Source organism: Protomyctophum parallelum (genome assembly GCF_964188405.1).
Source record: "Protomyctophum parallelum genome assembly, chromosome: 2".
Lineage (NCBI taxonomy): Eukaryota > Metazoa > Chordata > Actinopteri > Myctophiformes > Myctophidae > Protomyctophum > Protomyctophum parallelum.
In genome coordinates this window covers 15034681-15057404 of record NC_139699.1, presented here as the reverse complement: position 1 = coordinate 15057404, position 22724 = coordinate 15034681, and the positions used below count along the sequence as shown (strand labels likewise).

The 22724-nt window shown below is 40.8% G+C and overlaps 3 protein-coding genes across 4 annotated transcripts in view; 1 reads left to right on the top strand and 2 right to left on the bottom strand.

Moving 5' to 3' along the window:
* mtmr10 (myotubularin related protein 10) overlaps positions 1-11731 on the bottom strand; it is a 132597-nt gene extending 120866 nt beyond the window's left edge. For both annotated transcript variants that reach the window (XM_083758470.1, XM_083758469.1), the window contains exons 1-5: positions 11176-11731; positions 9853-9913; positions 6378-6514; positions 4928-5000; positions 1807-1949 (exon numbers count right to left, since the gene is read on the bottom strand). In XM_083758470.1, the coding sequence (XP_083614596.1) occupies positions 1807-1949; positions 4928-5000; positions 6378-6514; positions 9853-9913; positions 11176-11232 (471 nt within the window). In that variant the 5' untranslated portion in view covers positions 11233-11731. The remainder of the gene's footprint in view (positions 1-1806; positions 1950-4927; positions 5001-6377; positions 6515-9852; positions 9914-11175) is intronic.
* The window catches only part of atxn1l (ataxin 1-like), a 303220-nt gene that overhangs the window by 41099 nt on the left and 239397 nt on the right, over positions 1-22724 (top strand). The gene's annotated exons all lie outside the window — the stretch shown is intronic.
* The window catches only part of LOC310854939 (D-glucuronyl C5-epimerase B-like), a 38031-nt gene continuing 36807 nt past the window's right edge, over positions 21501-22724 (bottom strand). The window contains exon 10 of the mRNA XM_083759706.1: positions 21501-22140. Coding sequence (XP_083615832.1) covers positions 21741-22140 — 400 coding nt within the window. The 3' untranslated portion in view covers positions 21501-21740. The remainder of the gene's footprint in view (positions 22141-22724) is intronic.

Genomic DNA, 22724 nt, shown 5'->3' with positions numbered 1-22724 from the left:
CCTACATGAGCAAGATTAAGTCGGTTATTGGTTTATTTTAATTGCCCGGCCCTAAATTGTAGTTACCACAAGAAGCAGCCCATGACAGACACAGCTGACTGAGATGGCGTAACAAGGAAAAGCCTTCACTCGCCTTCAGTCCTCCTCCTCAGCCAAAAAGAAAAAAAATGGGGGCATTGGTGAAAACAAGTCAACCTTCTTACTAAAAGCCACTCTTCACTTTGATCTACAGGGCTGTCTGAGCAGAGCTTTCCTTTGAAAAATTAAACATCTGTGACTCTAATCTGCCTCGGAGTCATGAGTCAGAGTCACAATGTGAAATGATTATGTTACACTCAAATTGTTAGGCAGCGGCAGTCGTTGCCAAGATGATCACTGAGGCAACGACATTAACATGCAGGCAGCATTACATCCACCCAACCCAACCCCGCTGAAAAGGACTGCAGCAGACTCAGTGTTTAGAAGGGGCCAGAGCAATGCAGCACTGTTGGATATGATACCGACTGAAATACCTTCCTTTACCATTTCATTTGGCAATAACACAATATACTTAACCTATTTAGACCCGAGTTAAAAACATTCACTTTAAAAGAATATATATTCAAAGATTTGCGCCACATTTGTACGATTAAAAAAAATAGCAGATCTACAAGCTCATAGCGCGCCACCGAGTGGCGCGCTATGAGCTTGTAGATCTGCCATTTTTCAATAGCTAATTTATAATGTTTAAAACACCAAAAGGGGTTCCTGCCCAAAATGGCTTAATATTCCGGTCAAAGTAAAAGAAAATTGATATTCAATGTATATTTTCTTGTATGTATATTATGCCAATTAAACCACTTAACTTAACATGAAGAACTTATGCTCAAGAATGTATTTTAATCATATAATACCAAATGAATTGATAAGATTGCAGATGCCACTCCAAGTGTACCTATTAATAAATAGGCAAAGAGGTGGATACTCATCGAGTCTCCAAGTGCAAGAGTAAAGAAGGGAAGATTTTTTATCTTTGAGAAAAGAAGATATTTTTGAAAACAAAGACACAACGCTGATTGTATTCATTGGAAAGATAAGACAGGTGGTTTCCAGTGGCAGTTACCAAACCAACGTTTGCACTGTGCAATGCATGAGCGTTTCTGTCAAGTGGGAGATAACCATTAACATTGTTTGCTGGCTTGCGGACAAGTCTGAAGGAACTGAACGGTCGGGAAGGAAAAGATTAGTGGGGCAAAGACCTACACCCAAAAGAAAACGGCCTATGCAGAGATTTGTAGGATTCAATTTACCACATGAAGCCCATTGTCCCCATTCTGTGCATTCCAAAATAGTCTAACGTTCAAATAGCCGATCTACAAGCTCACAACGGGCCATGGCAGATTGTGAGTTTGTAGATTGGCTACTTTCTGTATATGATGTGCGACTTTTTATGTCAGTCGATTTAAAAAAAATAGCAGACCTACAACTAAGCTCGTAGCGTGCCACTCGGTGGCGCACTATGAGCTTGTAGATCTGCTATTTTTCAATAGCTAAAGCATAGCATAATGCTAACACCAAAAGGGGTTTCCGCCCAAAATGGGTTTAAATGTTTAAGAACAGGAATATAAGGAAGAAGGCTCATTCCTTCATCCTGACAAGCAGCCAAAACACATGGTTTTTGAAAACCCACTGAGCTGAATTTTAGAAGAAGAGGCTATTATGCATTCACTGGATTCAATAGAAAACATGAAATGCTTCCATTTACAATACACCACAATACAATATTCATTTTTCTTTGGGGGGGGGGGGAACTCCAGGTTCACTCACCTTCTTGGCACTCTCAGGCCCCGCCTCATCAAAGCAGAACCGGACAATTCTAAAGTCCTTGCAGTACAGTATGAGCTCAGTGGGACTGAACTTCAGCTTTTGGTTTGACCCCAGAACCTTCCTCTTCCCCTTGGCGTCGTTCACTAGGAAGGAGGAACAGAGGAAAATAACAGAGCTGAAATAATGCTGATAGACCCATATGTCTGCAATAGTTAGAACTGAACAGGAAGTATTAAGTAATATATTTGTATATAACTCTGTACCAATGTGGCAACTATTGTGTGCTTGCATTTAAACTGCCAGGGATATGTCATGAATAGTTGAATAATTGTCTGACAGTGTTATTGTTGCATTGGCAGTTCGTATTAGAACTCCCAAGTGAAAAGGTCAGCAGCACATGATTTTATCCAGAACCAGAAAAGAAGAAGTGATCATTACATTTTCATGAAGGGTTGGAAAAAAAAAAGCCCCATTAAAACCCATTCTGGGCGGGAACCCCTTTTGGTGTTCTTAGCATTATGTTATACTTTAGCTATTGAAAAATAGCAGATCTACAAGCTCATAGCGCGCCACCGAGTGGCGCGCTACAAGCTTGTAGGTCTGCTATTTTTGAAAAATCGTGAAAATGTGGCAAAAATCTTTGAATAGATTCTTTCAGAGTGAACGTTTTCAACTCAAATCTTTGCTTCTGGGGGGTCCCTGGAACAACATATTTTCAGATGGGGGTCGGTGGCCAATTACATATCATTTTTGGGGTCCTTGACAAGAAATATGGAGCACCACTGATACAGAAAAATGAGGTATTTCAGACCACCGTCAGAATTTTAAATATTTTTTTTAAAATTGACGTCAGGCCTAAATGGGAGTGCCAAGCAGGGAGGCACTGGGTCTCATTGTTATAGTCTTTGTTATAACCCAGCAGTGGAATCGAACCCCACCAACCTCCCGACCACTGGGCGGAGACTGACCACAAGGCCACTGAGCTGGTCATGCTCTCAAGCCAGACAACTATTCCGCAACTACGCTTCCTGTCATATGTTCATAATAATTTCCATTCCATCCATCCATTTGTTTGAGGGCCGCTAAGCCCCTCCTATATTCAGCTATTAGTGTAGATTTTTCGTCCTACACAAAGGATTTGAATGGAGAATTTTACGTCAGTGTCTGTCTGAGCAAATAGACATCATGATGATGTACGATGATAAGCGCGCCCCTCACTTCACACAGGTGTGATCTTTTACTATATTTTAATGTCCTTTCTGCTAAGCAGCAAGCCATATGCTTCAATTAATTTGATTTACAGTAGGACAAATTTAAGCGACTGAAAAGTCAAAGCAGAAGTGGGGGAGACGGGAAATACGCTTTTAAATCTGCGCTTTTGCGGCACTGTGTATTTATAAATTGTATTTTAAAGGTATTTGTACACCCTTACAAAGAACCTTGCATTGCTGTGTTAACCACTTAACCCCTTAGTTGACCAGATTCCCAAGTGTACTATTACTACTGTTCTCGCACTACAGTACACTAAATATCTGTCGAAAATAGCAGATCTACAAGCTCAGAATACATTGCAACACGTTGTGAACTTTCTATTTGGAATGTTAAGCCTAAGAATAGGGACGGTTGGGTTCATGAATCTGTGTATAACAAATCTTAAAATGATACGGGTCAGAGGCGGAATGTCTACAAATTAAGTGAAGTAACCCATTCAAATTAGATTGACCTTATGAGTGTTTTTGCCAAACCGTCGCTAGCACAGAATGACCTTTGTCTGAGGGACAGCCAGGGGGAAACAAAGCCTCATCAGTTGAACACAAAAAAAAACAACATCGCTGAGGGATTAGGCTTGCTATGTCAGCACACGACAGTAATGAGATATATAAACAAGGCTAATCCTAACTAGGCCGCCCGGTCATTGTCCAACGCCTGGGCTGTGTTCTCATCCGTGGAGCGGTCATCACATCACTGACCACTGAATGGCAACCAACCAGACCTGACTGCAACAAAAAAAACCTATTCAGTAGTAAGGCTGTCCCCGAACATTCAGGGTTAGGGTTGGCACTCAAATCTTAATTTATGGCCTTGAACCATTCGTTTTTTTTTTTTATATTATATATTTTTATTATTATAATTTTTTTATTTTTACTCGGAAATATATCTCGGCGAGAATGCGATATGCATAATAAGAGTACTATGTTCTTGTTGTATTTACAATAATTTGAAAGTCCTGCATGACGGCAGAAGAGACTAACAGTGACACACACACACACACTATGCCCATTGCCCACTTCACTTCAATGCGCTTCTGAGAGTACACAGGTGAAACAAAGATCTATAAGCTACAAGCTTGTACATTGTCAATTTTTGGCGAAAAGATTTAATATAGATGGGGAAAAAAAGAATGACAGACTCCTGGGGGTCTCTGGTCAACAAAGTATATAGGATTTAAGTAATTGCCTGCCTACAAGTATTAGTATCATTCTCAGAGGGTTGTGGCACTGTGATTGGTAGGTCAATTATTAGGTCAATTATTTATTTTACGCTGAAATAGTCGTGACATAGCCTAAGATTTAGATTCTCTACGGCACATCACTCACATCCCTCTCTACGAGAGTCTAAGCCTTCATTACCCATGGGTGTTAAATGTTTTGCCCGCAGACCTATAAATGTCCAAATGCAAAATCTAAGGTGCTTACATTGCTGCCCCACTTCTCAGGTTGACTTGCGATCTGCGTTTAAAACCCATAGATGCGTTGTTTTCAATAAATAAAAAAAAAGGTGTTTTGATTCACTCGGAATCTGTCATCCATCTTGGATCTGTCCTCCAATGGTCAAAACACATTTTTTTTATTGAAAACAACGCATCTACGGGTTTTAAACACAGATCGCAAGAAGTGGGGCAGTAATGTAAGCACCTTAGATGTCACATTACCAAACCTTTGACAGATTATTGTCACATTACCAAACAGTCAATTAGTGATACAACATTATACCTTTCCTAAGAGTAGTACATAACCAATGACAGTCTCGTGTTTATGGTGAACAACTGCATCAACACTTGTCAGCGACTGTTAGATAATTTGGTTAAGAGTGCAAACGTGGTAGCAGCAGGAGTTAGTACCTGTCACCACTTGTTCCAGACAGGCCAGGGAGACGTCATGTTCTCCAAGAAGACAGTGGGCCACTTGGAACCTCTGTGGTGAAAAACGCAAAACAAAGACAAACACCTCAGAATTTTTAAATCTGCCTCATTTTGACTATGAAGAATAACGCAGAACCTTCCATAACCTGAAACTTTGCATAGCTTGTGAAGTTCTGTGATTTATTTTGGTTCACGTTTAACCCATTTTGGGTCGAGAACCCCTTTTGGTGTTGCATTATGTAATGCTTTAGCTATTGAAAAATAGCAGATCTACAAGCTCATAGCATGCCACCAAGTGGCGCGCTACGAGCTTGTAGGTCTGCTATTTTTGAAGAATCGTGAAAAGTGACATGAAAGTGTTTGAGAATGACTGACATAGAAAAACTGCTTTTTCAAGAAAACAGGTCAGGATTTAGAAGACATTTGCAGAATCGTTCCCAGGTCAAAATGGGTTAACCAGAACCACCTCTGAAGGGGGACCTAAAAGTGAAAATAGTCTAATCTACAAGTTCACAACAAATGGCATATCAATGCATTGTGTGCTTGTAGAGGTGCTGTACCACCTCCTGATCAGGGCCCAAATTAGGTTCTGAGAACCTTATCTGAGACGAAGACCATATAGTAGCGTATGGAAACAGATACAGAAGCGTTTAAATACGTTGCAAGATTCACGAAAGAGCCATAATGACAACAACAGTGACCTTCTAAAACATGAATTGTTTGTTTTGAGCAGTTCCGACTTTTACTCTTAAAAGGAAGTGCGCCAAATCGTCAGCAAAATGTTACGGAGTCAGTGATGAAGTGGGTCTTCTGCGATCAACGGGTCACACAGGTCCGAAAAACAACAAAATGATGGCTTCAAGTTGCCTTTTCACCTTTGAAGCCAGTTAAATAATTAACACTGTCAGGAGGTTAAGAGCCGCACAGGAATGTTCACAGATTAGAGCAACACTGACAGGAAGAATATTCAACATTCATTTCATGTTTAGACATTCACAAAAGCAGATTATAATAATAATAATAATAATAATAAAACTTTATTTGTATAGCACCTTTCATGACATCAAATGCAGCTCAAAGTGCTTTACAGAACAATGGAGAATAAAATAAAAGCAAAGCATAAAAGAAAAGCAAGGCAACGACATTAAAAAACAAGCAGTGCAATACAGTGAGGACATGAATAACACAAAATATAAGATCACTTAAAGGCAATGTTGTAGAAGTGGGTCTTGAGCTGAGCTTTAAAAATGTCTACAGAGGCTGCCTGACGAAGGTACAGAGGGAGCTTGTTCCATGCCGATGGCCCGTAGAAGCAAAAAGCTGCTTCCCCGTATTTTTTAGTTGCCATTTTTTTAGGCAAAGCGAGCAGGCCAGCAGTAGAAGACCTTAGCGGGCGGTTTAATGATACTAGAATGTATAATTAAAGTACCTGTTTGGGTAGGGCATCGTGGGTGATAAAGGAGACCTTAAAGTTGGTGCATACAAGCTTTCCCCAGAGGTCATCGTGGCTGTTGTCTGCTCCGATGCACTTCCTCACAAAATTCACCTCATTAACCACAATCTCCCCTGGTGAAAGCAAATAAGAATATTAAAAAAAAATCATCATCAAAAGCATCATGTGGCTAAGGTCCAAGTAACCACAAGTACACATTCAAGAGATAAGCACAAGAAGCAACAGCAAAATAAAGTAGGGTATTAAACTATGTATGTGGGAGCCTGGGAAGAATGGTCTAACTTTGTAGGAGATCAAACTGATGCCACCAAAAGATAGGGGGAAACAAAACACTTTCAGACCTGCAGAAACAATGATGAAAACTATAAATCACTTTGTGTCATGTTTTACACTGACATCATATATAAACTAAGGCAGTTGTTAGCTGTTAAGTGTAACTGTCCAAATAATGGAATACCTTTATATGAACCTATTTTTCCAGTTAACATTTCCTTTCTTTGAACATGGAACAGAAAAGAATACTACATAATAGTATAAACTTTGATAATTCTTCCAAGTTGGCCATACCACCCATGACCAAAATGTGCATTTGAAAAGAAAAAGCCAGATGCCAGAGGCATCGTCATCAAGTGAGAGGACTACTGTAATGATGGGTGAAACCTAGTAAGCCTCAGGATATTGGTATATGGCTGTATTTGTTTTGGAGAACAATTCAACATTAAAAACTGGCCAAACAAGTAGACAGAGAATGTTTCGTTCCCTTAACCCATTTTGACCCGAGGACGATTCTACAAATGCCTTCTAATTCCTGACAGTTTTCTGAAAACCCCCATGTTTCTGCTGTGTTTCTGCTGTCGTTTTCAAACATTTTCATGTCAAAGACCCCCAAAACAAGATGTATTTGGCGACCCAAATACATCGACCCATTTCTGAAAATATGTTGTTCCAGAGACCCCTCAGAAGCAAAGATTTGAGTTAAAAACTCGCTCTGAAAGAATATATGTTCAAAGATGTCAGGCCGGGGGTACCGTCCTAAAGTCGGCTCTTCGGTGCTACTGAAAATTTCCGACGAGCCGAAATCATTTCGGCACTACAGCGCCGAAACAGAGGTAAAATAGGAGTATAAATCGGCCATAAGACTTAAGGTGGTTGCACACTGTACAATATAGTACAGAATGTGTGGTCACCAGGCTCTTACCAGATACCAAATTAAGACAATTGTCCAGATCTTGCACTGAATCAGAAATAAGTCAAATCCTGAATACTGCATATTGACAAGTGAAAGCTGCCATGTCCCAGTTAAAGTGCCAACTGAACTTAAAGCAGGCCTAGATGGTAAAATAATTAACCTGCCCACAGTATTAACTTTAAGAATCTAGTGATGGCTTCATATTATCATCCACTTTGTATGATTCCGAACTTTAACCACTTTAACCACCACATGACGCTATGTCCCTATTCTGGGAGCTAACCATTCAGCACTGCTAGAGTATATAATAATATATATACAATGTATATAAGGTTTAAGTGGTTAAAGGGGTTTTCTAAATAGGCGACTACTACTGAGAGAGACGTAAGGACAGAGTGGACAGACTGGAACTCTGTTGACCAGAAAGGTGCATAGAGAGCTTAGCCAAGTCTCCAGATTTTCCTCATGCAAATAGTGTTGCTGCCACAGTGACATTTTTTCCACAACCTTAGCTGACATGCTCTTCCAGAGACAGCGACAGTGGAAAATTATATTACAGCACCTGCCATCATAACAGAAGGGTTTACAGTTCAAAGCACGGGGACTGAGCTCACGGTCACAAGGCAGAACAATAGTCAGTGTTTCACTTTTTTTTAACGTGTTTACTATAAATCCAGATGATGAGTAGAGTTCACAGAAAATGGGACACTGACATTGAAAAGGAAATTGCCCCAAAATTCTTGGGCGGGGCAAAACATTCTCTGCTGAAGAAAAACATTCCTGTGTAGACTTTTAAGCTATCCAGACATGGAATTTCACTAATATATATATATATATATATATATATATATATGTGAGACAAAAAAGGGACTCCTGCACATCCAAAAAGACCCGTAGGAGGTGCAAGTCTAGTTAGCAGGCATAGACATCAAAAAAAAGGAAGGGACTGCACACTCAGGGAACAGAGACGGACAACTTACTGCATCAACTTATTTATTAGCACAACGCGTTTCACCGCGAGCTTCTTCAGGTGCAGTACTGCAGTCCCTTCCTTGGAAGGTTTTTTTTAATATATATATATATATATATATATATTAAATAAAATATTCAGCTGTGGACTAATCCGTGCCACTTGACTTGGATGAAGGTTGGGCTCATTTGGGTCAACTGTCCACTATTTTTGGCTCTTTTGGGTGATGTCAACTGTCCAGTATTTGTGCCTCTGCTTCTTGGCTTTGATCATCTGGAGGAGCACAACCCTGTGAACTGAGGAGGGCTCTAAGGGCCGATTCATACTCCTATTTTACCTCTGTTTCGGCCGATTTCGGCTCATCAGAAAGTTTCAGTAGCACCGAAGAGACGACTTTAGGACGGTACCCCCCCCCCCCCCCCCCCCCCGAACCTCAAATGACGTCACATTGTAGGCTCTACAGAGCCGAACCGACTTTTATTCGGCTTTAAAATAAGAGTATGAATCGGCCCTAATGGTTCACTTGGTCACAGTTTTGCAGGTTGTGGCTAAATGAGGGCGCACAGCGGCCATAGCTCTTGAACCCTATATGCACGAAACTGGATTTGAGGGAACAAAACAGTTTGGCGCGCTATGAGCTTGTAGATCTGCTATTTTTCAATAGCTAAAGCATAGTATAATGCTAACACGAAAAGGGGTTCCCGCCCAAAATGCATTAACTGAAAAGCTAGGAATTGGGATTCGTCGGTTTCTCCTAGAATAGCAAAATTGAAAGAATTTTTTTTATATTGTAGAAGTTTTTTTCACCTATAATGACATACCATTGATATGGAGTGATAGCCTGATAGGATATCTCTATGTTTTATTGTTTGTTTTTGTCTTGTTTTGTATTTTGGACCTATAGTGTATGCAAATAAAGTTTATCTACTATACCAAAAAACAGCGTTGCCAGATTAAAAGTGGTCTACTAAATATACTTCCAGATCAAATTGATTAGTTTCTTAAATTGATTATTTTTGTACAATTGATTTGTTTGATTCATTTAACCCATTTTGGGCGGGAACCCCTTTTGGTGTTTTAAACATGTTATAATTCAGCTATTGAAAAATAGCAGATCTACACGCTCATGCTATGAGCTTGTAGGTCTGCTATTTTTGAAAAATCGTAAAAATACTTATTTCAGAAAACTGGAGGATTTAGAAGAAGTTTTTTAAATTTTGAGGTCAGCCCTAAATGGGTTAATTGATTTAATGAACTGCCCCTCCGTTCCCTATTCTGTGCAAAGGGCTCACCTGGAAGTAACCTGGCCTCCAACTTCTTCATAGGTGGTGCGGCGGTTTTCCTCACATCAGTCTATTATATAGAGAGAAAACAGAACAGAAAACAACACTAGCTGTTAGATCATCAGACAACAATGGGAAGATGTGTCAGACTCATTAGAGGGTTGACAGAGAGTATCCCACAAAAGCTAGAGATAAACTGAGAAACCGTTCTGAATTTCATAGAACTGGCTAATTAAAATGTCAACTCACTATGTGGCTGCTCATCAATGTCTAAGCTTGTAATGGCGAGACGCCACACATATTGCTTTGATTGGAAATAACCATCTGATTGTTTTGTAGCGGTTAGGTTACATCATCATGTGGCACGTCTCGGTGACGTAAGGTGCCTCCATGCTGCTCTATTTACAAAGATGAAGCCAAAGATAGAAGTTATCACCAGCTGACAAGTACTCTAAAGTTAGGCTTGGAATAGCTCTGGTCCATAGCTCTAGTCTAAGGCAAGCAACGCATTAGAGCTATGGACCAGAGCTAGGCTTGGAATTGCAATGGCAAGCGTGGGAAATAACATCACTAATTCAAATGTGTGTGTGTATACAAAAATATCTACACACACACACACACACACACACACACACACACACACACGATTACAAAAAGCAATGCCCATAGCTGCATGGCTGCAACATTTTATTCAACATCCATTTCTGTATAAAAAAAACATAAATAAAATAAATAAATCCCCTTGAGGATCTTGCCTCAGCATAATAGTCTAGCAGCTAGAGTAGACTATAGCTGTATTCTTATTTTAGAGTCAATTCCTACCGAGATTCAGCAAGGAATCAACGTCAGTCATCGCTTAAGTTCTAAAACAATTCCTAGCTGTTTTTGGTTCTATAGCCAGCACCCCCAGTCCCCCAATCTAGTACATTTGGGTGGGATTGATTGATTGATTGAAATATTTATTAACAGTTTGCAGAATTACAGTACATTTCAAGCACAAACTCAATACAAAGACTGTTAACTGTGAGTGGACGACCCAATTAAGCATTACACTTGTTTACAACAGGGTCCACATTGTTCAATTCATCAAAACATTTAGAGACATACAAATAGACACTTCTATGTAGTTAAAGAACAGAACAGGAATTCATCATAAAGGAAGCAAAAAGGGAAAAGATACATATACAGTGAGGGGAAATGGTCCCCCAATCTAGTACATTTGGGTGGGACTGCGACCTTAATGAGTCCAAGAAACCAGGCGAACTTGTAATGGAAAATAATAATATTGCTGCCTGCAGCCAACAAACAACACGTAACAGCACGAATACTTACATGTACAGGTGGGAGATATGATTTGAAGGTTGGTCTGGAGGGTTTCACGGGAAACATCGTTTAGTTTACGTCGTGAATGAATCCCAACAAACCAGACAGCTGGATATCTATGCTGCCAGTGGGAAACAAACAAGTAGATTTCGAGAAGTCCAAAGTTATCACCAAGCTTGGCTGCAAAGATACAACTCAAGTTCAAGTACGATCTCCATTGGGGGTGCTTATTCCATCTCGCTCCTTAGCTCGCAAAAAAACACAAAGTCAATGGTTGGAAGTCCCTTGATGTGGTGACGACTGTCTCCGAGCTGGTTTAGTTTTAGCAGCAAAAAAGGGAAAAAAAAGTCTTCAAGCTCAACTTTAAAGATGTCAACAACCTCCCCTGTTTAAGCTGAACCAGATGAACAGTTAAACATCCCAACCGCCACTTTGTTCATTAAAGCGTTGCCCCGTTGCCTACATTTTCTGTCCACCTGTTACTTTTACCCGGCGATGACTTAAGGCCAGTATGTGATGATTAATTCAACTAAACACACACGAAAGGACGCTGTGTGTGTGTGGACACGACGGCCATGTTTATATTATACGAGGAGGAGGAGGAGGAGGAGGAGGAGAGGAGGAGCACGGTCTGCGGATTCAGCAAGGTCACGATCATGACGCAACAATACATAATCCATTTACGTCACGTCCTGTTTTAGCGTTTGAAAATGTATGAATGAACATTTCTGAAATAATTGTAACGTATTATTATTATTATTATTATTATTATTATAAATAATTATAGTAGCAGCCTAGTAGCCTAGTCTTTTATTATTATTGAGAGAAAATATACAAACAGATCAGGTAGAACCTACAGCACAATAAAAAAACTGACAAAACAACAAAACTAAATCAGGATAATTATACATAAAAACAATACAATACAATTAAGACATATGAGTAAAATTTGGTACAGTTTTGGCGAATTTTTGTTTGTGTAGGAGTAGGCCTATAAACATTTAGCATATACAATTCAAGTGGGCGCATCTTCTGGATTCCTATAATAGCACATTATATCTTTTTAGAGTAAAGGAATAGGTCAAATTCATATGAATAAAAAGGTGGGATTCTAAGTCATTCCAAAATGTACGGGATGTATGGCAATTAAAAAATAGATAGCGCCGTTTCTACTTCTTGAGCACAAAATAAAGAGTTATCAATTTCTGCAAATGTAGTAGTAGTAGTATATGTCTATTGTCTATGGTAGTTTATAGTTACTGATGATATCACGGATATATTTTCTTTTAGGCCTACAAGTTGTGCTAGAGTAGCACCAGCAGTGCTAGAGTGACATCTAGCGGACTTCAGTAGAAGTGACTTTGAGTGCATCGTGCACTATTTTGGATCTATGAATGAATGAATCGTTTTATTTCGGTCTTAAAACAACATACATGATTATTACAGCAGCAAAAGCATTAGGACATGTTTTGGACCAAAAAAGTTGTAGGCTGAAGCCGTAGCTGACTTATATAGTGCCTATACCCATTTTGACTTACTTATCTTACATGAATGCAAAATTATAACAAAGACGAACAACACAAAATAGAAAATAAGGAAAAATTAGAATAAAAATAAACTTTTTTTATTATATATATATATTTTTTTACATCCATGCATTTGGTAGAATCATATGGATGGAAATGGTGCAATATATTAGTCTGGTAGGCTAGCAATATATTAGAGGTTTATGATGATGTTATAATTTTAAACATTTTCTTGAATTTATCTATCATATTTCAATTTCTGTGGTCATTATCACAGCTATTCCATATTTCTGCTGCCATTACAGAATGTTAGTTCTTGCTTTTTTTAAATCTCAAACATCAGTATACCCCTTGTCTGTTTGTTTGTTAAAATGTACCTGAGATTATTATGGTCTATAATGAGAGAACAGCACAAAGCGCCCTTGGCTTGTATCACAAATAATGGACTTATGCATATTTACAGTTGTTACGCAAAATATGTTATCAATTAAACTGCTTTCATGGTCATGTGCAGGAGGACACCTTGGTCACTAAAGCATAATCTCCTCACATCAATTATCTATCTTCATCATCTTCAGAGCTGAAGGTGTCATCTGTACAGTAGCCTACACACACATTTAGGATCTTTGAGGATGAAGTAGCCTTATTTGCCTTCATCCAGCTGGTGACAGCTATCTAAGATGCAGCGAGGATTCCCCGTGCAGGCGTTCCCCATTCTCAGGTTGCTCTGTTTGGAAGATCATTGCAGGGCTTGAACTGCTGGGTGCCCAGGATGATGGTGATCAGAGTCTTTTACATGGTAGCGGAGACACATATGACATATCCCACAATCTGGGTATACCCACTGGCAAAACAAAGTCTGTCTCAAGAGACTATACGTATCCCATCCCATAACCCGAGGGGCAAGTTGTGTTACCATTACCAATGATGTGTTATAGGCATCGTCCTAGACCTATAGTATTGTATGTACAGATTTCCATAATGTATGCTGTTAAAAAGGCCCTTCACAACAGCATTTGGGCATGGCTGACAATGTCAGCCAGAGATATGATGTAATGAACTGTGATGTCAGCCTGACATCACAGTTCATTACATCATATCTCGAGCGTCGAGGCTGCTCAAAACCGAAGCACGTAGAGTTGCGAATTCACACAAGATCATCATGGCAAAGTTCTCTGGCTATCTAACTCGGGGCAAGCCATCAGGATGGGGTCCCCTTGCAGTTCCAGATCAGCCCTACGTGTACACCTCTGATGAAGATGAGCTCTTCAGCTCTGATGATGAAGACGGGAAGTTCTTCAGTTCCTCATCCTCAGCGTCAAAGGGAATTCCTACAGGTCTGGAGACCTCCCAACTTGCACCCCAGGTTGCGGAGAATTTCAGCTCCGAATATTCAGCTGAAGCTGAAGTTGATTATGAGGAGGACGATGAGTATAGCGAAGAGGAGAACGAAGAGGAAGAGGAAGACGAGGAAGAGGTGTGGGAAACTGATTTAGTGACCAAGTCACCAAGCTAGCTGTGTAATGTAGAATCTAACTATCAGTGCTGGGGAAGACACTTTGAAAGAATATTTTTAAAGCTACCAACTACCTCCCTGTGGGAATACTAGCAAAGCTACCCTAGGAGAAATAGTCATAGTAAAATAATAATAAATATCACTATTTTATCCTATGCACAGCTTTGTGTGTTTGTGAGCACGGAATATGCAGCTAGCCGGTTGGCTGAGCACGGAAAGTGATGTATGATGATAAGAGCGCCCCTCACTTCACAAGAGTGTGATCTTTCTTTTTCTGAATAACAAAGTAAACCTGGAAAACACTTGCGTTCTAACGGATCCCTCTGACTATGGTTGTTGCTTGCACTTCATGGTAGGCTATAGATGACGGTACACTAGCATCACCAAGATAAAAGGACAACTGCAGACCATCTAAAAAGGCTTGTGAGATTCCTTCTCAACTTTCACCGCAGATTTCACCTAACCTGAGACCTGAGACTTCATTAGGCAGATCAAGGTGGAAGAAAGCACTTCAACTCTCAATAGGTCTGGTTTTCAAGAACTCTCCCAAGTAAAAATGTTCAGTCTTAGTAGCTATCACTTTATTGAGTTTCATCCTGTTTGTAAAAAACGTTCCCAAAGAAAATCACACGCGCCCAAAATTGTGGCCGCTGCAGCATAACGTCACTATAGGGTCCTGTTGAAAGACAAACATTTAAAATCCATATTTGGCTGCCACATGATGTCACGAGTGGGGTCCTGTTTTGTTGTTTTTTAGTTTTCCCCCAAACATTAAAAGTCCATAGACTTTGCTGCCACATGACATCACTTCTGAAAGCCAGACGTTAGAGGGGCTAGCAGGATGCACATGATGCAGATCCGCCACACCAAAGGTCCGACATGCGGAAATCACCTGTCGCTCCCGAACATGTGTTTCACCGTGCTTGCGTTTAGGGTTAGGTTAGGGTTTTGGGTAGGGTGTCATCTGTATGACATCATAGTGCTGACATCATAGCCTGGACTCCATTATGGGCATATGCATACAAGGAATAGAGATAGTGTAGTCATGAGATCCTCTTATGGGCATAAAAAGAACCCATGCAGACAAGCGACAAACGGAGAGAGACCGATGGACAACGGGTAAAACAGGTTATTGTATAACCGGAGGGGCATGCGTCCCCACACCTGGGATTGTTCCAAACGTGTATTGGCATACAGTATTGAACACAGATTTCAAGAAAATCTTGGGGCGGCTGTTAGGCCCTTGTCATTGTCAATTGATGTCAGTTTACCATGGACACCTACTATTGATGTCAGCTAGGTTACCATGAACACCTACTATTAATGTCAGATTACCATGAACACCTACTATTGATGTCAGGTTACCATGGACACCTACTATTGATGTCAGATTACCATGAACACCTACTATTGTCAGATTACCATGAACACCTACTATTGATGTCAGGTTACCATGAACACCTACTATTGATGTCAGATTACCATGAACACCTACTATTGATGTCAGGTTACCATGGACACCTACTATTGATGTCAGATTACCATGAACACCTACTATTGTCAGATTACCATGAACACCTACTATATTGATGTCAGGTTACCATGAACACCTACTATTGATGTCAGATTACCATGAACACCTACTATTGATGTCAGGTTACCATGGACACCTACTATTGATGTCAGGTTACCATGGACACCTACTATTGTCAGATTACCATGAACACCTACTATTGTCAGATTACCATGAACACCTACTATTGATGTCAGGTTACCATGAACACCTACTATTGATGTCAGATTACCATGAACACCTACTATTGATGTCAGGTTACCATGGACACCTACTATTGATGTCAGGTTACCATGGACACCTACTATTGCCGCTCAGAGTCCTTGGAGGTCCGCCGCAGTCTCATGTCATGAAGCATGAGTTCAAGTCCGTTGCTTTCACCATGTCCCCCATATATGGGGACTAGGTTGGCGGAGGGTGTGTAGAGCCCACTAGAGCATTCAAAGATGTTCCTAGAAGCTTTGTCATTGGTCGAAAAAATTCCGGTCACAATTACTAAAGAATCAGGAAGTAGACAGGGAAATGACCAAAGACAAAGCTTCTAGGAACATCTTTGAATGCTGATTAAGGCCCCTAGATGTGTCACAGAGACTAATGTTTTTGATGGCTGTCTGAATACAAAAAAGAAAAAAATCATTACAATTTTGACATATTCTTGCTTATAGCAGCTTTAACCTAAAAAGACTGGACGACAAGCTTAAGAAAGATGCTTTTATTTGTACAACGTTAAAAAGCAAATTCTGAAGCACAAAGATTTACTCTTTTAATATAAACACCTCCCTCCCTCTGAATTAAAAAAAATGGTAGCATGTGCACATTGTGCTTGGATTGCTAAATCTGTACAACCGTTGGGTTTCTCCAAAGCCGTTCTTATAGGACCCACAGTAAACATGTTATTGTACAACCGCTGGGTCCCAGTAAATGTCTTATTGTACAACCGCTGGGTCCCAGTAAACGGCTTATTGTACAACCGCTGGGCCCCAGTAAATGTTTTATTGTACAACCGCTGGGTCTCTCCCAAGCAGTCCTTAGGACCCTCTGGGTAAACATCTTATTGCATAAGTCACATGTGAGCCGTGGCCGTCGGACATATCATGTTTAATTTGTTTTTACAGTAGGAGTAGTGGAACGAAAAATAAAGATGTTTAAACCAGGAGAATAAAAACATTATTACACAGTGAACAGTAGCAGCTTTCTAAAGGAAGGCGTGGTACATTGTCCTGAAGAAGACAATAATAATAATAATCCAAAAAGAATATGTATTCAAACATAGTGTCCAAACTGTCCATTGTGCTTCAGTCTAACAAAGCATATCATTCTTGTTCATGTTTCTGTGGAAGATTAAAGGCTATACACAAAGAAAAAGAGTTTGCATCCATTGAGCCTTTCCCTTTGACTACCAATTGCTATTTGCACACTTTCCCCTTTTAGATAGCACTGTTTGCATAATTATGCTTGTTTACATAATTATATGTTTGCTAATATCTATTAGAACCTACATACAAAAAGGCAGTGTTTCAAATGAGATGCGTTTTTAAATGCTAAATGGAAATTAATATTCACAAATATAATCGAAACAAATAAAAATAAAATCACACTTCCCTCACTGCTGATTTGGTATATGAAGTAAATTAAATGTCCTGTTATGTTATATTATTATATACACAGCTCAGTTTCCCTTTTAATGACAAAACGGTCAACTCGTGACATTATGCACACCGTACTACGAGTAGGAGGAAGGAGGAAGTAAACGAGAGGGAACTGCGATCGATAAATTATCAACAAAACAACGCTAGGATGGGAGGTCGGGTATGCAAATTATGAGATCAAAGCAATACACAGTTAGTCGTGTCCCTTTTCTATGAAAACTAGGGATGCACCGAATATTCGCCCCCCCCAAATCATCAAAATCATCATGAGCACAACTTCAAATTATTTTCAGAACATCGATTCAGCTTTTTCGTTTTCAAAGTTTCTGCTCCAAATAATTAATATAATACTCTTTATTTATGGTATACTTTCTCATTAAGCGGTGGAAATCTAGAGCGAAGTGGTAAAAAAATAGAATTGGAGAAGAGACTCAGTGGATATACAGTATAAAAAACAAATGTTGGAAAAGACAAGATTCAACAGATATTTTTTCCATCTAGCATTATAAGTTGTTTTGAGACAAAACACAAAGAAGATGCAGACAGAGAATGCCCCCCCCCCCCCCCCTGACACTAGGTCTATACATAATTACAAACACTAGCTCAGAAAATAATGCGACAGCTGCAATGGACTCTTCTCTAAACCCCGCCCCCCAAAAGCGATTGTCCAATCAATGCCATTCCAAATAGTTTAGCAACCGTTGCTATGCTGGTCAAGCTTCCGTCACCTCACGTAGACAAATTCACAGACGGGTGCCCTGGGCGCGGCCATTACTGAGGTGTAATCCATGGAGCAGGTGCTCCGTAGGCCAGGTGTAGCTAATCAGTGCTGCTGCACTTAATGGTACACCTCAGTAAGCCTCTGTGAATTTGTCTATAGCTGTGTGATTTTGCACGGCTGTGTTGTTGAACACATGCACAGCTTAACGTCATGGCTGTGTTGTTGAACACATGCACAGCTTAACGTCATGGCTGTGTTGTTGAACAAACACACACACACACACACACACACACACACACACACACAGCTTAACGTCATGGCTGTGTTGTTGAACACATACACAGCTTAACGTCATGGCTGTGTTGTTGAACACACACAGCTTAACATCATGGCTGTGTTGTTGAACACACACACAGCTTAACGTCATGGCTGTGTTGTTGAACACACACAGCTTAACGTCATGGCTGTGTTGTTGACCACACACAGCTTAACGTCATGGCTGTGTTGTTGAACACACACAGCTTAACGTCATGGCTGTGTTGTTGAACACATACACACACACACACACACACACACACAGCTTAACGTCATGGCTGTGTTGTTGAACACACACAGCTTAACGTCATGGCTGTGTTGTTGAACACACACACACACAGCTTAACGTCATGGCTGTGTTGTTGAACACACACACAGCTTAACGTCATGGCTGTGTTGTTGACCACACACAGCTTAACGTCATGGCTGTGTTGTTGAACACACACACAGCTTAACGTCATGGCTGTGTTGTTGAACACACACAGCTTAACGTCATGGCTGTGTTGTTGAACACACACACAGCTTAACGTCATGGCTGTGTTGTTGAACACACACACAGCTTAACGTCATGGCTGTGTTGTTGAACACACACAGCTTAACGTCATGGCTGTGTTGTTGAACACACACACAGCTTAACGTCATGGCTGTGTTGTTGAACACACACAGCTTAACGTCATGGCTGTGTTGTTGAACACATACACAGCTTAACGTCTTGACAGTTACACGACTGACCGACCCAGGTGATGGCAATAATACTAATCACTGTAGTCTTTCATTACATGAAAACTCAACGTCAATGTTGATTGAGTTGGATACCGTTTAAGTCTTTCCTTGTATCTCTAGTTTGTTGAAATAATGTCATGCACATTTTCTGTCCAGTGCATAGCCTACTGCAGGCCTGGTTGACTAGATTTAGAAGACATGTGTCCAGTGCATAGCCTACTGCAGGCCTGGTTGACTAGATTTAGAAGACATTTTGAAGCTCTTGCTACTGAAATGATGGATTGTTTATATATGGAGAAGAAATGGCATCAGTGACATGCATCTCAATTGGGTGACAGGAGGACAGCTTGCCATCGCGGAGAGGAGTGGGTGGGTGGGGCTTAGCGAAGGGTTAATTATTGTTGCAGAGAATTGTAAACCCCGGAGCACAGCGACACCGTGCTCAGCGACACCGCGCTCAGCAGACAGCTTTACCGTCGAGAAGAACTGCACTAGACTGGACACACATTCTGCCTCGACCACACACACCTGCACTTTCATTCATACTCAGTGGTTTTCAACCTTTTTCATATCATTATTTATCATTATTTGAGCCACGTTACCACCATCTGTGACCAGATTTGACTGAGGGGCTACCATCGCACATAAAAGCACAGGCAGACTCCTCACATACTAGAGCATGTCTGAAATAAGTGTCAGAGCTGAAATTGACATGTAAATATGAAATAAATGCTTAAACATGTAGCTAGTTGTAATGTTAGAGACCACAGAAGACATGTCAATATGAAATAAATGCTTAAACATGTAGCTAGGTGTAATGTTAGAGACCACAGAAGACATGTCAATATGAAATAAATGCTTAAACATGTAGCTAGGTGTAATGTTAGAGACCACAGAAGACATGTAAATATGAAATAAATGCTTAAACATGTAGCTAGGTGTAATGTTAACCACAGAAGACATGTCAATATGAAATAAATAAACATGTAGCTAGGTGTAATGTTAGACCACAGAAGACATGCAAATATGAAATAAATGCTTAAACATGTAGCTATAGGTGTAATGTTTAAGACCACAGAAGTGAACCTTTCAAGCCTGTTTTCTCAACTCGTTTATTGCAAGACATTACTCTATAAGCCATATCTCCAAAACTGGTGGGTCAAACTGAACAAGAAATGTGTCAATTTGAAGCTACGATTCCCTGCTTTCATATGACAAAAAAAAATCCAATGGTCCATCAGGCAAATCTGGTCACATTTGATGAGATAAAAGGCTGATTCATTCAAAAGGCTCGAGTTTTAGGTGATAAGTGGCCTGGCCCAGCCTGTGTGGTTTCTGGTCTAGAGGGGCGTGGCCCAGCCTGTGTGGTTTCTGGTCTAGAGGGGCGTGGCCCAGCCTGTGTGGTTTCTGGTCTAGAGGGGCGTGGCCCAGCCTGTGTGGTTTCTGGTCTAGAGGGGCGTGGCCAAGCCTGTGTGGTTTCTGGTCTAGAGGGGCGGGTGCCGGTCGACAACAGGCAGTGGATCCTATTGGTTCACAGATCTGAGCTGGGGGTCTATTAGAGTAATGTTAACTCCATAGACACCTGGGGGTCTATTAGAGTAATGTTAACTCCATAGACACCTGGGGGTCCATTAGAGTAATGTTAACTCCATATAGACACCTGGGGGTCTATTAGAGTAATGTTAACTCCATAGACACCTGGGGGTCTATTAGAGTAATGTTAACTCCATAGACACCTGGGGGTCCATTAGAGTAATGTTAACTCCATAGACACCTGGGGGTCTATTAGAGTAATGTTAACTCCATAGACACCTGGGGGTCTATTAGAGTAATGTTAACTCCATAGACACCTGGGGGTCTATTAGAGTAATGTTAACTCCATAGACACCTGGGGGTCCATTAGAGTAATGTTAACTCCATAGACACCTGGGGGTCTATTAGAGTAATGTTAACTCCATAGACACCTGGGGGTCTATTAGAGTAATGTTAACTCCATAGACACCTGGGGGTCTATTAGAGTAATGTTAACTCCATAGACACCTGGGGGTCTATTAGAGTAATGTTAACTCCATAGACACCTGGGGGTCTATTAGAGTAATGTTAACTCCATAGACACCTGGGGGTCCATTAGAGTAATGTTAACTCCATAGACACCTGGGGGTCTATTAGAGTAATGTTAACTCCATAGACACCTGGGGGTCCATTAGAGTAATGTTAACTCCATAGACACATAAAACAGAAAAAGTAAAAATAAATCACGACAGTCCCGGCCCCATCTTGTGCCACCCCTTAACCCTTATCCTTACATCATCACCCCTAAACCCCTTACCCCTAAACCTATTTGCCATTTTTACTGTTTTGACAAAGAAAATCATTGACACGTCGCGAGCTTCTAGAACGGCAAATGAGCGGCAAATAAGTTTAGTGGTTAGGGGTGGCCCTCTGTCTTTTAAAGATCTCCAAGGGTCCATTTGGTTACCAACAACTCTCCATCATTTATCTGAGGACCACGGTGTACAGTATACGTACAGTATGTCAATATGGACCAGGTCTAGTTGTGCTTGGCGCGGAGCCCCTTCAGGTAGCCCTTCCAGCGCTTCACCACCTCCCTGAAGACGGGCGCTCCGTCGATGCTGGCCAGCAGCTGCAGCTGGTTGATGTGCGTGGTGTGGTAGTCCCAGCGCGCCAGGTTGGGCGCCGCGCCCAGCACAAAGTGGCGCAGGTCGTAGACGCTGCCCGAGCCCGTGTCGAACAGCGGCAGCATGGCCTTGAGCGACTCCATGCCACGCGCCAGCAGCCGCGCCGCCTCGCGGCCGGCGGCCGCCGCTGCCGACTCCCCGCCAGCGCCCCCTGCGGTCTCCGACAGGTCGTACAGGCCCAGCAGGGAGTAGATGAACCCGTTGAGCACGAAGGAGGCCGGCGTGGTCGGATACTCCTCGTACCAGTCATACCTGTTGGAAAGAAAACAATGAACGACATGTAGTATAGAGCGTCGCAGTATTTATTTAAAGACCTTATAAGCGAAGTCAACTCGAGTCGTGACAAATCATGAAAACAAACACAATATTTTGGACCAAACAAATTATTACAAAGAAAAACAACAAAAGTGTTGTAACCTGCCGTTTTTTTACTTCTTTCTAATTATTTGTTCAGCCCGAAACATTGTGTTTATTGTCATGATTTGTCACGACAAGAGTTGTCTTTGTCCGCGGTGTAAACGTCTTTAAATAAATACTTTTTTAAAAGTCTATGAGGAAAATTAACGGGGAATTATTTTCCGGGTCTCTCGAGGGGGCGGGACGCTCTATATAGTACGACATACTATAGTATGTCAAAAAGTAGTTTTTAGTATGTTGTTTTTCATGGTTTGATAGAAAATCATGAAAAACGTCATACTATGTTTTTTTTTTTTTTCATGATTTGACGATAAAAAAAAAGATGAAAACCATGATAAAAAAGACATACTACAGTATGTACGATACATATATACTATAGTATAGTATTATACTATGGTATAGTAGTACATACTAGTATG